At 35.8% G+C, this 14,736-nt stretch overlaps 1 protein-coding gene across 1 annotated transcript in view; it reads left to right on the top strand.

Annotated features, from left to right (window-relative positions):
• Window positions 1-14,736, top strand: part of GPR158 (G protein-coupled receptor 158) — a 436,580-nt gene that overhangs the window by 229,299 nt on the left and 192,545 nt on the right. The window contains 1 exon segment of the mRNA XM_025930720.2: window positions 7,161-7,384. Coding sequence (XP_025786505.2) covers window positions 7,161-7,384 — 224 coding nt within the window.

Here is a 14,736-nt window from a genome sequence, read left to right as displayed (position 1 = left end):
CTGTAGATTTTAAATGTATTACTAACACTAGACATCAAAAATGAAAAGGTAATATGGAAAAGAAATTCATATTTATTTATAGATATTACAGTTCAGGCAGTGATAAAGAAGCAGTAATATTTAGTGTAATCAATACAATTGCTTCATGGTAGCCAACCCTGTATGCTAATGGATGAATCATATAAAATGTTTACGGCATACGGTATTACAATCATATTCATAATATTGTCTTGGAAACATTGTTACATTAAAAAAACACTTAATAGGCTCATACACAGTTTCTCCAATTGAGAGAGAGAGGCAGACTCTACCATAATGTTAATTCTTTGGAAGCAAAGTTATAAAATGGTAAAAAAACTAACACATTATTAATTTTATATTAAATATCACTTACTGGATGCCTTTGGAAGAATAGGTTATCCACTTCCATACAAGTCTTGCACATGATGTTCTATATAAAGAATACTTAAGTGAGGATGATGATGGTGACACAGAAATGTCTCATATACTTTTTGCTTGACAGTTACTAGATTTTCACATGAAGACACATACACATACAACAAATGAGTTTAGTAACTGTATGGCATGGTTATTATTTAGTGTCAATTAAGTGGAACTAGCTCAGCAAAAAGGTCTTCATCCTCATTGTTTATATGTTGAATTGGGTGTGGAGGAAGAAGGGGAGGGGTTGGTCTTGCTGTCTTGGTGGGGGTGGGGGCATAGGTGGGGAAGGGGAGGCAGGAGAAGCAGGCACACTTGCTGCCACTTTACACGAATGTATCTGTTTTTCACTTCTCTGTTTCTATATGGTACCAATCCTTCTACCATGATTTGTGTTACTTTTAGCACCTGTATCAGATAATAGTCCTTGTAGTAAAAGAAGTTAAAAGAAGTCCTTAAGTAATCAGAACGCTTCTGCCAAATTGTGTGATGTCAACTTGTTTTCTGGTACTGCTTCTTCTTCCTCTTTTTCTTCATCATCTGGCACTTCTTGGGCCACACTCATCTCCCTCAAGTGGTCTTCTGTTAATTCCTCTGACATAGTATCCATTCACTCTTAAATTTCTCTTTACCTCCCCCACATTTTTTTTGCCATGGCTCTGTTGTAAATCCCATGAAGTCATGTATAACATTTGTCACATTCTTTTTCCAGCAGGAATTTATTTTGGGGCTTGATGGCTTTTGTGGCTCTCTCATTATAACAACGATGGCATCTTCAATGGCATAATCCTTATAGACTTTTATGATATTCTCTCTGTTGTGGTTCTCTTTCATGGCCATGATGATCATTTCCATAGAGTACCATGTAATGAGCTTTAAAGATCCTTATGACCTCCTGATCTAGAGGCTGAATTATAGACATTGTATTTGAGGATAAGTAGAACCCTTTGATGCCTTTGGTGTTGAAGTCAATAGGGTTCTGGGTGGCCAGGGGCATTATCCAATATCAAAAGAACTTTAAAAGGCAGTACCTTCCTGGAAAAGAACTTCCTAACTTCAAGAACAAAGCATCAATGGAACCAATCCAAAGAAAAGGGTTCTTGTTGTTTAGGCCTTCCTGTACAACCAAAAGACTGGCAGCTGGTGTTTATCTTTTCCCTACAAGGAGCTGTATAGATAAGGGCAGTCCTGATCATAAACCTGACTGCATTTGCACAGAAGAGCAGAGTTAGCCTATCCTTTTCTGCCTTAAATCCTGGTGCTTACTTCTATTCCTTATTAATAAACATCTCTTGTGGCATTTCCCAAACCACCCTAACCCTCCACCCCAGAACAGGGCATTTTCATCTGCATTAAAAACCTGTTCAGGCAGATATCCTTTCTCCTCGATGGTTTTCTTAAAGGCATCTGAGAATTCATCTACTACTTTTAATTGGCAAAAGCTGTTTCTCCTGTTATCTTGACATTTTTAAGCCAAACCTCTTTCTAAAATTCTCAAACCATCCTTTGCTGACATTAAGTTCTCCAGCTTTAGATCCCTCACCTTCCTTTTGCTTTAATGACTTCACTTTTTTTTCAAAACATATTAGAGTCCATAGGTATACTTTTCTTATAGCAATCCTGCACCCACATAAAAGCTGCATTTTCAATATGAGATTGAAATGTATTTTAGGATGTGCCTGCTGGCATAGCTGCAACAACATTTTCACAAATTCCTTTTTCTCTTCCTTCCTTCCTTCCTTCCTTCCTTCCTTCCTTCCTTCCTTCCTTCCTTTTTTCTTTCTTTCTTTTTTTTCAATTGTCTTTACTCTGGATTCTTTTTCTTGAAATGGCAGGCAACTGCAGCTGCAGACTTCAATCTACGGTGCATATCAAGCAACTCAACTTTTTCTTGTAACGTCATGACTTTTCTCTGCTTCTTGTGGGCACTTCTTTTTTTTTAAGATTTTATTTTATTTTATTTTTTTATTTTTTTAATATGAAATTTATTGTGGGCACTTCTAGCATCACTAGTGGCACTCTGTATGAGTCTCATGGTGTTATTCAAGGTTTACAGTATTGCCCTAAACACAGGTAAAAAAATACGTGAGAGCCCTGAAAGGTCACTTTTTATGTGCTACACAATTTACTGGAGAGACAAAATGCTCATGCAGAGATGATTAGCAACAGTTGGGGTTTTAGGAAGATACTGGCAATGCTTGAGCTCATCACAATAGCATCAGGAGGTGGCTACAAAATTATTACTGCAGTTAATTTTAAGCACTTATGATTTAATACTGCATCTTTACATTTGTTTACATTTCTCTCAACTGTGGGATGGTTTCATGTGTTGTCTGTAAATATATGCACATTTTGATAAATGTTAAAAAAAATTTAAATTTCTTTAAATGTTTATTTTTGAGAGAGAGAGAGACAGAGCGAGAGTGGGGGAGGAGCAGAGAGAGAGGCAGACAGAGAATCTGAAGAAGGCTCCAGGCTCTGAGCTGTCAGCACAGAGCCCAGCACAGGACGCAAACTCATGGACCGTGAGATCATGGCCTGAGCCGAAGTTGGATGCTTAACTGACTGAACCACCCAAGCACCCTAAATATTAAATTTTATAACATATTTGTGTATATTTTATGATAGTAAATGTTCAAATAGACTGGCGTCTACATATATTTATGCATTCATTACATATGCAACTTTTTCTTTAATTTGTCAATATGTCTAGGCTATACAGTTTATCTGCAAGTTTTTTTTTATCTGCAAGTTTTTTCAAATTGTCAACATTCTCCCAAAATTTTCCAATATATTTATTGAAAAAAATCCATACATAAGTGGACCATGAGGTTCAAACCGATGTTGTTCAGGGTCAATTGTATTTTTCTTATTTGAGTAATTCAGATGCTATATCTCATACCATCTGGGAGAATTATGCCATTAGATATGGGTGAAGTTTCAAGTTTAATATGTATAGAAAGTAAATAGTACACACTTCTTGGCTGATAGACAGCTGAGAGCTTCTTAAACTTAAATGAGAAAATTTCTGCCTGTTTAGCTAAAGCAATAAGCAAAGACTGGATTAAGAAGGGCTATTTCACAAAATAAAGACTTTCCATAGATACTTTCTTTTTTTACTAATTTAATTTTTGTTGTGATTCTATTTATAGAGTTTGGTTTATTGAAGGGCATTTGCACTTGTTAGGAATTACTGTCCCTTGTTACCAGATGTCCAGTCTATAAAACCATAACTTTAATATTTTGTCTATTCTTTTTATTGTTTCTGATATGAAGGTAAATTCCATCCATATTTTCCCATTTTGGTCAGAAGGGGGAATCCTGACCTCTGTCTTCCAAATTTGTCATTAGCAGTCCTGACATTTTTGTCACCATCATCAGACCATCTGAATCTTTGACAACTTTATCTTATTTCAGTACAATAACCCTTTCTGGCTTCATTCACGTGACTATCCAGTTTGCACTCAGAGTTAATTTATTGTTTTCTTAGTATCCTACACTTTTGTACTTTGTAGCTTTTGATATGTGTGCCCTATCATTCCTTAAGTTTTTATCTATATTATATACCTGTTTTTAATACCTTCAAATGCCACTTGGCCCTACCTCTTACTCCAGTCATTGCTCTGTTTCCTGAAAGCCTTGAAGAGCTTTGCATAAATACAGTTGTATTATATTTTGCCTCAGCTTGGAACTTCATACCACACTTTTAGGTTTCTGTTCTACTCTAGGGCATCACTAGAGTCATGGCACAAGATGCAGGAATCTGCTCCAAAGTTATGAGTGCACAACCAAAAATGTACAGGAGTTGATGACTCTGAAGGCTACCCTTGATCAATTAAGATCAATGATGAAGAAATGTTTTCCTCTTTCATCCCTTAGATTGACTCAGACTCAGGAGGTCTCTGGAGGATTGAGCACCAGCCACCCTGAAGGAGTGAAGTCTGTAGGTCCATCACACAGCTTTGTATTGGCTTTTCCTCCTTCCCTAAAATGCCACTGTCACAATCCTTTTTTTTTTTTTAAAACATTTATTTATTTTTGAGACAGAGAGAGACAAAGCATGAATGGGGGAGGGTCAGAGAGAGGGAGACACAGAATCCGAAACAGGCTCCAGGCTCTGAGCTGTCAGCACAGAGCCAGACGCGGGGCTCGAACCCACGGACCGCGAGATCATGACCTGAGCTGAAGTCAGCCGCTTAACCGACTGAGCCACCCAGGTGCCCCTGTCACAATCCTTTCTTTATTCTCTCTCCTTAACTGCTCTGTCTCTGCAGTAGTTTCTGTGCTACTGGTAATTGTAGAAAATAAGAAAAAAACTGGTTTGACTAGATCTCCTAGTAAATCATACCATCTTACTCTAAATGGATTCTTTTTCTGCGAAGTGATCCAAGTAGTCGTCTCGTATAATAGTGCTGCTCGAATCTTTCATGTGTTCATCCTCAAGACCAGCTTTCTTCTTTCTCAACACCTATTCTACCTGAGTTGTTCACAGGTATAAGACTACACAATTGACTTCCACATTTTCTTTGGTCTGTATTTCAGAACAGTTTTCAACTGATTCTCCTCTCTATAAAGAAATAAAAATAAAAAAATCTTTAATCCATCTCTACTTCTTTCCTTTGCTGATGAGAAAAGCCATCAGTTATTCTTACAGTTAATTTCTCCAACTGTGCTTTTGATTACATCCAATCCTCCCATCCTATTCTTACCAGTCTTTCCAGTGCCTCCTTTTACAGAACTTACCTGTAATAGAAGAAAACAAAACACAAAACCAAAATCCTTTTTTTTTACTTCATCATTATTCCTGTTAACTATGAACTTTTCTGGCTTTTTTTCATTCAAAGGAGCATTTATTGAAATAATATTCTATTTTATCACATATTTATTCCTTAAGCCCCAACAACCTAGTTCCAGTCTTTATTGTTCCTTGGGAACCACCATCTTAAAGGTCAACGAAGGATAAAACAGTCATTTTGCCTCATAGCCTTTCCTCAGTCATCATCTTTGATCACATTCCAGTGTGTTCCAATAAATGTTTTCTTTTATGAAATTGTAAAAATTTGCACATATCTGTTCTCCCTCTTTACATTACCTAATTATTGTCTTATCCACTCCCAGACCTCTCTGTAGGTTCTTTCTCTGATTCTGATCCTTCTCCCACACCCCAGTCTTATATTATTGTTCACTTCTTGTTGTGTATTACTCTTGGACAATGAGTTGGACCTCAAAGTTAGCTTCTCTAAAATGGAGATTATCATTCCCATTTACTTCCTCCTTACCTCAGCTCTTCGAAGCTTCTAACTTTCTTGTCTTTGAACAATAGTAATTTTCTTTAAGGCACCAACAATTTCTACTTCCTCTTTGCATCTTCAATATTTGAAGAAGTTAAAATAGGCACTCTGATTTATATACATTAACTCATTTAATCCCCATAGCAATTCACATTTTGTACATAAGTAAACCAAGACCCAAAGTGGTCAAGTGAGTTGCCTAATCTCTCAGAGCTGCCTAGGAATGGGAACCATATCTTCTGGATACCTGACTTCATATACTTTTCACCGTGTAGCAGAATAGTCACTCTTAAACAGCATTGTATACTGAATTATCAAGAAATACTCAATTATGTTTTTTCTATTTTATATATTAAGGAAGGAAAGCAGACAAATACATTTTAGAAAGAATATGAACCTTCTTCAACAAGAGTTGAAAGTTATAAAGACTTTCTATTAAACTTTATATTATTAAAATGCTGTTTTAATCAGAACAACCTCTTTCTCAGATTCCTCAATCTATCAAGGTTGTGTTACATACTGAACAGGGTGGTTGTGTTATACACTAAACTGGGTGGCTATATTATATACTAAACCGGGTATATATTCCCTAATGTCTTTCATATTGAGTTCGGAGTTGGAAATATTTTTTTTTAGTTTATGTTATTAATTGGATATTTGTCAATGTTAAACTCAACTCAACAATTAAAATCTTTACCTATTGAGCTTCAGAGCTAAATTAAGTTTGATAACTGAGAATAAGAATCTAAAAGTAAAGGGAGGGTCAATAGTGGCGGTTAGTTAATAGTGGAGAAATGTCCTATGAGTAGACAAAGTGGAAAATTACATGATAGCCTGTAAGTATGGATTATACTCTGGGCAAAGGATGCACCATCATTAGGCAATTGCACACTGAACAACTGTCGGTTAAGTGCCATTTTATCCAATTTAGACCTAATGAACTTAGTAGATGAGATCCCTGCTGAATTAAGGAGCAATCAAAGCCTCATTTTGGATTCTGTGCCATCTAGGTCAAGAAGTTCCAAAAGTGTTGGGTATGACTTGGTACAGGAAAGAGAGAACTTTCTTCTCCTTCCTTCTGGTTAATTCTTTAACAAATACTTATGGAATATGATTTGTGCCATAGGAAGTATCATTTGGTGATTGGTAGATAATGATATAACAGAAAACTCTTCTTTGCCTTTGAGGAATTTTAGTTACACTTTTGCTAATTTTTCTCAGTTACTCTGAATGACATTTTTAAATCAAAGTGATAAAAAAAATTTTGTTTGAGTCTAAAAGCAAAGTAACTCTCTCCCCTAGCAAGAAGCTTGCTAAAAATCTTTAATAAAAGGGATAAGGAATGGAGAGGTGAGGATGTGTTTTGTGTACTCAATCTCACCTATCTCAGAGGTGCAATGACACTGTGGTTTTATTTGGAACTTTCAGGAAGGGATCCGGATCACCCTTTGGCAGGAAGTGCAAAAGATGTGTCAGAAGAAGCCCATGTCTGCCTACCCTGCAGAGAGGGCTGCCCCTACTGTGCTGATGACAGCCCTTGCTTTGTCCAGGAGGATAAGTATTTGCGACTTGCTATCATCTCCTTCCAAGCCCTGTGTATGCTGCTCGACTTCGTTAGCATGCTCGTGGTCTACCACTTTCGCAAAGCAAAGGTAAACCCAGGTACCCTGGTTATGTACTTCCTTTTTATTACAAAGTGACCACTTCTGTTTTCAAACAAATTGAGTTTTTCCAAGCCCCAGTTGCCTCTCTGTTTGGCAGAAGTCTTCCTATTCCCATATAATTAGACCAGAGTATGAACATTACATTCTTTAACTTCCTAAGAGAAGTAGGGTTTAAAAATATGGAACCTTATTATAACATTTTCTTCTACAGAATGCTTCCCCCAATTTAGTGTGGAGCCTCAGTACTTTATTGCCTTGAAGAACTCTCTTTTCTATCTCTTTGGCTTCTAGAAGAACTTATTTTGCTAGTAGCCAATGTATTGTTAATTTTTTCATATATAGAAAGCTTTTTGGTATTTGTTATATTTCATTTTTATTTCTCTTAACCATTGGCAAATGGACGACTATTTTTGAGCACATTATCCTACAAGGGGCTTATATGACTTTTGAGCGAGGCTGCCCTTTGGTTCTGTTCTGAGAAATCAAAGAATAGTATAAACATTTGTATGCTTCTTAGTCAGGGGTGAAGGAAATGCTAAAATGTCCAGGGTAAACATTTCTGGGAAATTGTCTTCAGTTGGTCACCCAATGAATTATATGTAGCCAGTGTTGTTGTCAGAATTTGTGGTTCTGTTTCTTTCAGAAACTTATTTGTTGTATTGGGAGAAAAAAAACCCACAAAGTCTAAAGTTTCCAGCTTTTCCAAATTCAAATGACCCCTTCGTGTTAGCAAAGTTATACAGATTGGTTTAGATAACCAAGCTTACTGGAAGCATAAAGTGTTCCCATTAGAAATTTTAAAAATAAAACAACTCTCGGGGCGCCTGGGTGGCTCAGTCGGTTGAGCGACCAACTTCGGCTCAGGTCATGATCTCACAGTCTGTGGATTCGAGCCCCACGTCGGGCTCTGTGCTGACAGCTCAGAACCTGGAGCCTGTTTCAGATTCTGTGTCTCCCTCTTTCTCTGACCCTCCCCTGTTCATGCTCTCTCTCTGTCTCAAAAATAAATAAACGTTAAAAAAAAATTTAAAAAAAATTTTTTAAATAAAAAATAAAAAAATAAAACAACTCTCTGTGAATGGCATCTATTACAAGGCCTCAAGTTAACATAATAAAAGAAAACCCTCTATTGAGATTCTAGGAGAATGTGTCCATTATGTTAATGTTATAGACTTTAATAGTTATTTTAAATAGACAGTTTCATTAACAGAAGCATACAACACAAATTAAAATCAGGCTTTAAGTTAGCCAGAAAGTGCAAATGGGCAAAATGCTCTTCATTTAACCAATACTTGTTTTTCTTTTGCAACAAAATATGTGTTAAAGTGTATATGTAATAAAGAAGCAGGCAAGTGGAGTTGAGAAATATCTAACCACTGTTACCTAGATAACAATCCGTTTTTTAAAAAACCTATCCCTGGCAGAGCAGGTAGAATTAAAAGGTCTATCTAATAAACTACTCTGAAATCTTTCTATGTAGTATAATTCATTTGCACAGGGGATAACAGTTCTTTACAAATTTTGATTGATTATAATCATTAATGATTGCTGTGCTAAATGGAGTTAATGATATATAATGGGTAGAATATTATATTGGATATTAAGAAATCTGAGATAGTTCTTTTTTTTAATACATGAAATTTATTGTCAAATTGGTTTCCATACAACACCCAGTGCTCATCCCAAAAGATGCCGTCTTCAATGCCCATCACATACCCTTCCCTCCCTCCCATCCCCCCATCAACCCTCACTTTGTTCTCCGTTTTTGAGAGTCTCTTATGCTTTGGCTCTCTCCCACTCTAACCACATTTTTTTTCCTTCCCCTCCCCCATGGGTTTCTGTTAAGTTTCTCAGGATCCACATAAGAGTGAAAACATATGGTATCTGTCTTTCTCTGTATGGCTTATTTCACTTAGCATCACACTCTCCACTTCCATCCACGTTGCTACAAAGGGCCATATTTCATTCTTTCTCATCACCACGTAGTACTCCATTGTGTATATAAACCACAATTTCTTTATCCATTGATCAGTTGATGGACATTTAGGCTTTTTCCACAAATTTGGCTATTGTTGAGAGTGCTGCTCTAAACATTGGGGTACAAGTGCCCCTATGCATCAGTACTCCTGTATCCCTTGGGTAAATTCCTAGCAGTGCTATTGCTGGGTCATAGGGTAGGTCTATTTTAAATTTTTTGAGGACCCTCCACACTGTTTTCCAGAGTGGCTGCACCAGTTTGCATTCCCACCAACAATGCAAGAGGGTTCCCATTTCTCCACATCCTCTCCAGCATCTATAGTCTCCTGATTTGTTCATTTTGGCCACTCTGACTGGCGTGAGGTGATATCTGAGTGTGGTTTTAATTTGTATTTCCCTGATGAGGAGCGATGTTGAGCACTGAGATAGTTCTTGATGGACCAATGTCTTGATCTATGTTAATGTTACTTAACATTTCCAAAGTTACTAACCTTTCAAACTTCTCTGGGTCGTCATATGAAATGCCACTTGATAAGGTTTTCATGAGAATAGATATCTTCGTGTATCATTTAGTGAAATTTCTATAGCTACAAACTAGTTGTAGTAAATAAATTAGATGTTATCTAGTTTTAGGATGGTCACTTTTTGAGGAATCAGTTTTCACAGAATGTGACATAAGAGAAGGGGGAATATTTTTAGGAAATGATATAGGTTAATATAGTCAGTGAATGCAGATCTAGTATACTGAAGAAAGGAAACATTTGGTGAACTTTTCTCTTCTGATTTCAGTTACCAAAAGGAAGAGAATTGTGAAAGCAGTAAACCATTTCCAGTGTAAAGATGGCATGTTTATAACATGTAGATATTGGCTTTGCTTTTTAAAGTTCTCTTGTGTCTTTACAGCATTTTTTTTGCATAAAGCAGAAAACTGATCATTACTTGAAGTAATCAGTATTTGAAGTAATACTGATGCCTCTCTTACAAGTTTCCCATTGCATTGCCTACCCACTGATACTATAAAGAATAAACAACTTATAATCTAAAAATTTATATCTATTTTGACAAAAGAGAAAGACATTGTGTGCAGTGTAGAAGTAGCATAATATTGTGGGTGAGTGTGCAGTCTCTAGAGTAACATTGCTCGTACTTGAATCCTGTCCAGCCCCTTGAATGCCATTATACTTTGGGAAAATTGCTTAGCCTCACTTCAACTAGTTTCTTCCTCTATAAAATTGGGGTTGGGGCGCCTGGGTGGCTCAGTCAGTTAAGCGTCCAACTCTTGGTTTCGGTTCAGGTTATGATCTCACGGGTTTGTGAATTCAAGCCCCGTATCAGGCTCCACACTGAGAGCATGGAGCTTGCTTGGGATTCTCTCTTTCTCCCTCTGTCTCTGCCCCTCTCCCACTTGTTCTCTCTCTCTCTCTCTTTCTCTCTCTCTCAAAATAACTAAATAAACTTAAAAATTGGGGGTTAATATACCAAATACAAAAATAATTTAAAATGGGTTATACACCTAAATATAAGGCCCAAAACTAAGAAACATTTTTTAGAAGAAAACATAGGCATAAATCTTCATGATTCTGGGTAAGGCAAGGTTTCTTAGATACAGCATCAAAAGTATATACATGACAAAAGGAAAAAATAAATAAATTGGACTTCATCAAAATTGAAAACTTTTGTGCATCAAAGGACATCATCAAAAAGGTAAAAAGACAACCCCTAGAGTAGCAGAAAATATTTACAGACTATACTAGTACTCAGAACATATAAATAATAAAAGGACAACAGTATTCAAAAATGGACCAAGTGATCTGAATAGAAATTTCTCCAAAGAAGATACGCAAATGGCCAATAAGCATATGAAAATGCTCAATAACATTAGTTATTAGGAAAATTCTAATCAAGCCTATAGCACATGCTAGCAGAGATAAAAATAAAAAAGACAATAACAAGTGTTGTTTAGGATGTGGAGAAATTGAAACTCTCATTCATTGCTATTGGGAATATAAACAGTGTACTGGTCCCTTAAAAAATTAAACATAGAGTTATGATATGCCAATAATTCCACTCCTAGGTGTATACCCAGGAGAATTGAAAACATATGTCTAAAATGACTAAAATCAAAAACACAAGAAATAACAAGCAGTGGCAAGGATGTGGAGAAAAAAGAATACCTCATGAACTATTGGTGGGAATGCAAGCTGGTACAGCCTCTGTAGAAAACAGTATTGATGTTCCTCAAAAATATTAAAAATAGAATTATCATTATGATCCAGTAATTTCACTACTGGATATTTACCCCCAAAAAACAAAAACAGTAATTCAAAAAAATACATGCACCTTTATGTTTATTGAAGCATTATTTACAATAGCAAAGATATGGAAGCAACTTAAGTGTCCATCTGGAGATGAATAGATAAAGAAGATGTGGTGTGTGCGTGCGTGTGTGTGTGTGTGTGTGTGTGTGTACACGCACAGAACAACCTCGTGGTTTCCAGAAGGGAGGTACCTGAGTGGAATAGATAAAGAGGATTAAGAGTACATTTAACCTTGATGAGCATTGAGAAGAATATAGAACTGTTGAATCATTATATTGTACAGCTGAAACTAATAACAAAAATAAAACCTTTGTATACACAAAAATGTTCACACAAGTGTTGATAGCAGCATATTCATAATAGCCAAAAAATGGAAACAACCCAACTGTTCATCCGTTGATGGATGAATAAATAAAATGTGGTATATCCATAAAATGGCAAACTTTTTTGTCAATAAAAAGGAGTGAAGTACTGATACACTACAACATGGATGAATCTTGAAAACATGCTAAGTGAAAGAAAACAGTCATGAAAGATCATATATCGCATGATTACATTCATGTGAAAGGTCCAGAATAGGCAAATTGGTAGAGACAAGAAGTAAGCCAATGGTTGTCAAGAGATACAAGGAGGGTAGAATGGGGTGTTACTGCTAAGGTGTTCAGGGTTTCTTTTCTTTCTTTTTGGTCCAGTAGATTATGGTGATACTTTCACAAATCTGTCAGTATACTACAAACCACTGGCTTGTACACTGTAAAAGGATTTATATCTCAATAAAGCTATTATAAATTTTTTTAATTAATTTTAATATTTATTTATTTTTCAGAAAGAGATAAAGCATGAGTGGGGAAGGGGCAGAGAGAGAGAGAGAGAGAGAGAGAGAGAGAGATACAGAATCTGAAGTAGGCTTCAAGCTCTGAGCTGTCAGAACAGAGCCCAATGTGGGGCTCAAACTCACAGACTGCAAGATCATGACCTGAGCTGAAGTCAGATGCTCAACTAACTGAGCCACCCAAGCGCCCCTATTATAAAAATTTTTGAAGGAGTTTATTAATTGCCTCACAGGATACTTTTGAAGATTTAATGAGATAATTTATATAGAGTACCTTACTAGACATTTGTCTTTTGTTATTATATTATTTTATTATATTTATTATACATATTATTTATTATATTATTTTAGACCTCTTTGTGAAATTAATAATCTGTTTCCTTCCAATGTTAGGGGCTAAGTATGACATTTAAAATAGCTTAAAAGATAAGGTGTTTAAAAATATAGCCATGCCTATTTGATGTAACAGTGGGATTCCAGGCAATAAATTCTTTTAAACTGTCTTTATAATTGTAAATGATCATCTTATACTAATCCTAATAGATTGTCCAGATATAGCTGAAATGAACAAAACACAGATTCTCTTATTTTGGCCAACTCTTCACTGTGAAGGAATGGAAGGAATACTAAACTGTAGGCAGGATAGTTTCACTTAATTGGTCTCAGTTAAAAAAAAAATGTTTTGAATACCCAAGCTCCACAAGTGCCAATTCACATATGCACGTGCAATTGCACAGGTATTTCTATATAGATAATTATCTTTAAAAAGTGTTTACTATGCATTTATTTATATGTGGCTTTTTGTTTTTTTTTTCAGATGTTAAGTGTACAAGTAAACTATAGCTATTTACTATTTATATTTATCTATATCATTGACCTTTCTAGGAAGGTTCCAACCTCTACCTTAGAAATGAGAAAGTTACAGAAATCTTGAGAGACTATCAATTATGAAGTCATGGAATGTATGCTCCCTGTTGTATTATTGCAATGGTAACAGTTTAAAAGCTGGTCATGTAAATCAATTTGTTACTAATTTCCTGGTTTTTATTTAGAAAGATGACAAAATATGAGAACTAGAATGAAGTAACCCCTCTTTTCATAGAAAAGAAAACCCAGCCTCTAGGAGATTGTCAGTTGCCCAAAGTAACCCATTAGGGTGAGGTAGGTATGTATTTATATTTTGTCTTACACCAGCACCCATAACAAAAATTTCTAGAAGATTAAAAGTATTAATAGATTGAGGCTCAGCGAAAAAAGGGTAGAAAAAAATTAGTTGAAGTCAAGGGTGGGGTTAAGATATGGAATGATTCCATGAGGGCAGGTATACTGTTTTTAGCCTGTTGCTAGAGAAAACTTTCTGGGGTTTTCTAGCAACAGTGAAAATAGGAGAAAAAAAGCAAGTTAGGGTTCATAAGATAAAAACTGACCAGTCACTCAGATGAAATTTGAATATGCCTATCATTAAGTCTTCAGAGATATTTTTCCTGTGGATTCTTAAATAGAAAATATTGTTAAATGTATTGAATGATAAACATCCTTACAGAAAATAAATATAATAATTTTCATAGCTTTATTTGTTAATTTTCCTGATATTGTGCTAAAGTTTATTTATTTATTTATTTTTAATAAATAAATTTAAGTTAGTTAGCATATAGTGCAACAATGATTTCAGGAATAGATTCCTTAATGCCCCTTACACATTTAGCCCATCCCCCCCACAAAACTCCTTCAGTAACCCTCTGTTTGTTCTCCATATTTAAGAGTCTCTTATGTTTTATCCCCCTCCCTGTTTTTATATATTTTTACTTCCCTTCCCTTGTGTTCATCTATTCTGTGTCTTAAAGTCCTCATATGAGTGAAGTCATATGATATTTGTCCCTCTCTGACTAATTTCGCTTAGCGTAATAGTTCCATTCATGTAGTTGCAAATTGCAAGATTTCACTGTTTTTGATTGCTGAGTAAAACTCCATTGTGTGTGTGTGTGTGTGTGTGTGTGTGTGTGTGTGTGTGTGTGTATGTATACACACAGGTTCAGGTTCATTTTTCTGCATGTCGCTGTCCAGTTTTCCCAGAACCACTTGCTCAAGAGATTGTCTTTATTTCATTGGATATTTATTCTTTCCTGCTTTGTCAAAGATTAGTTGTCCATATGTTTGTGGGTCCACTTCTGGGTTCTCTATTCTGTTCCATTGATCTGAGCGTCTGGTTTTGT

The sequence above is a fragment of the Puma concolor genome, chromosome B4, assembly GCF_028749965.1.
Source record: "Puma concolor isolate L17-30 chromosome B4, mPumCon1.1.hap2, whole genome shotgun sequence".
NCBI lineage: Eukaryota > Metazoa > Chordata > Mammalia > Carnivora > Felidae > Puma > Puma concolor.
This window is presented reverse-complemented; position numbering and strand designations above follow the sequence as displayed.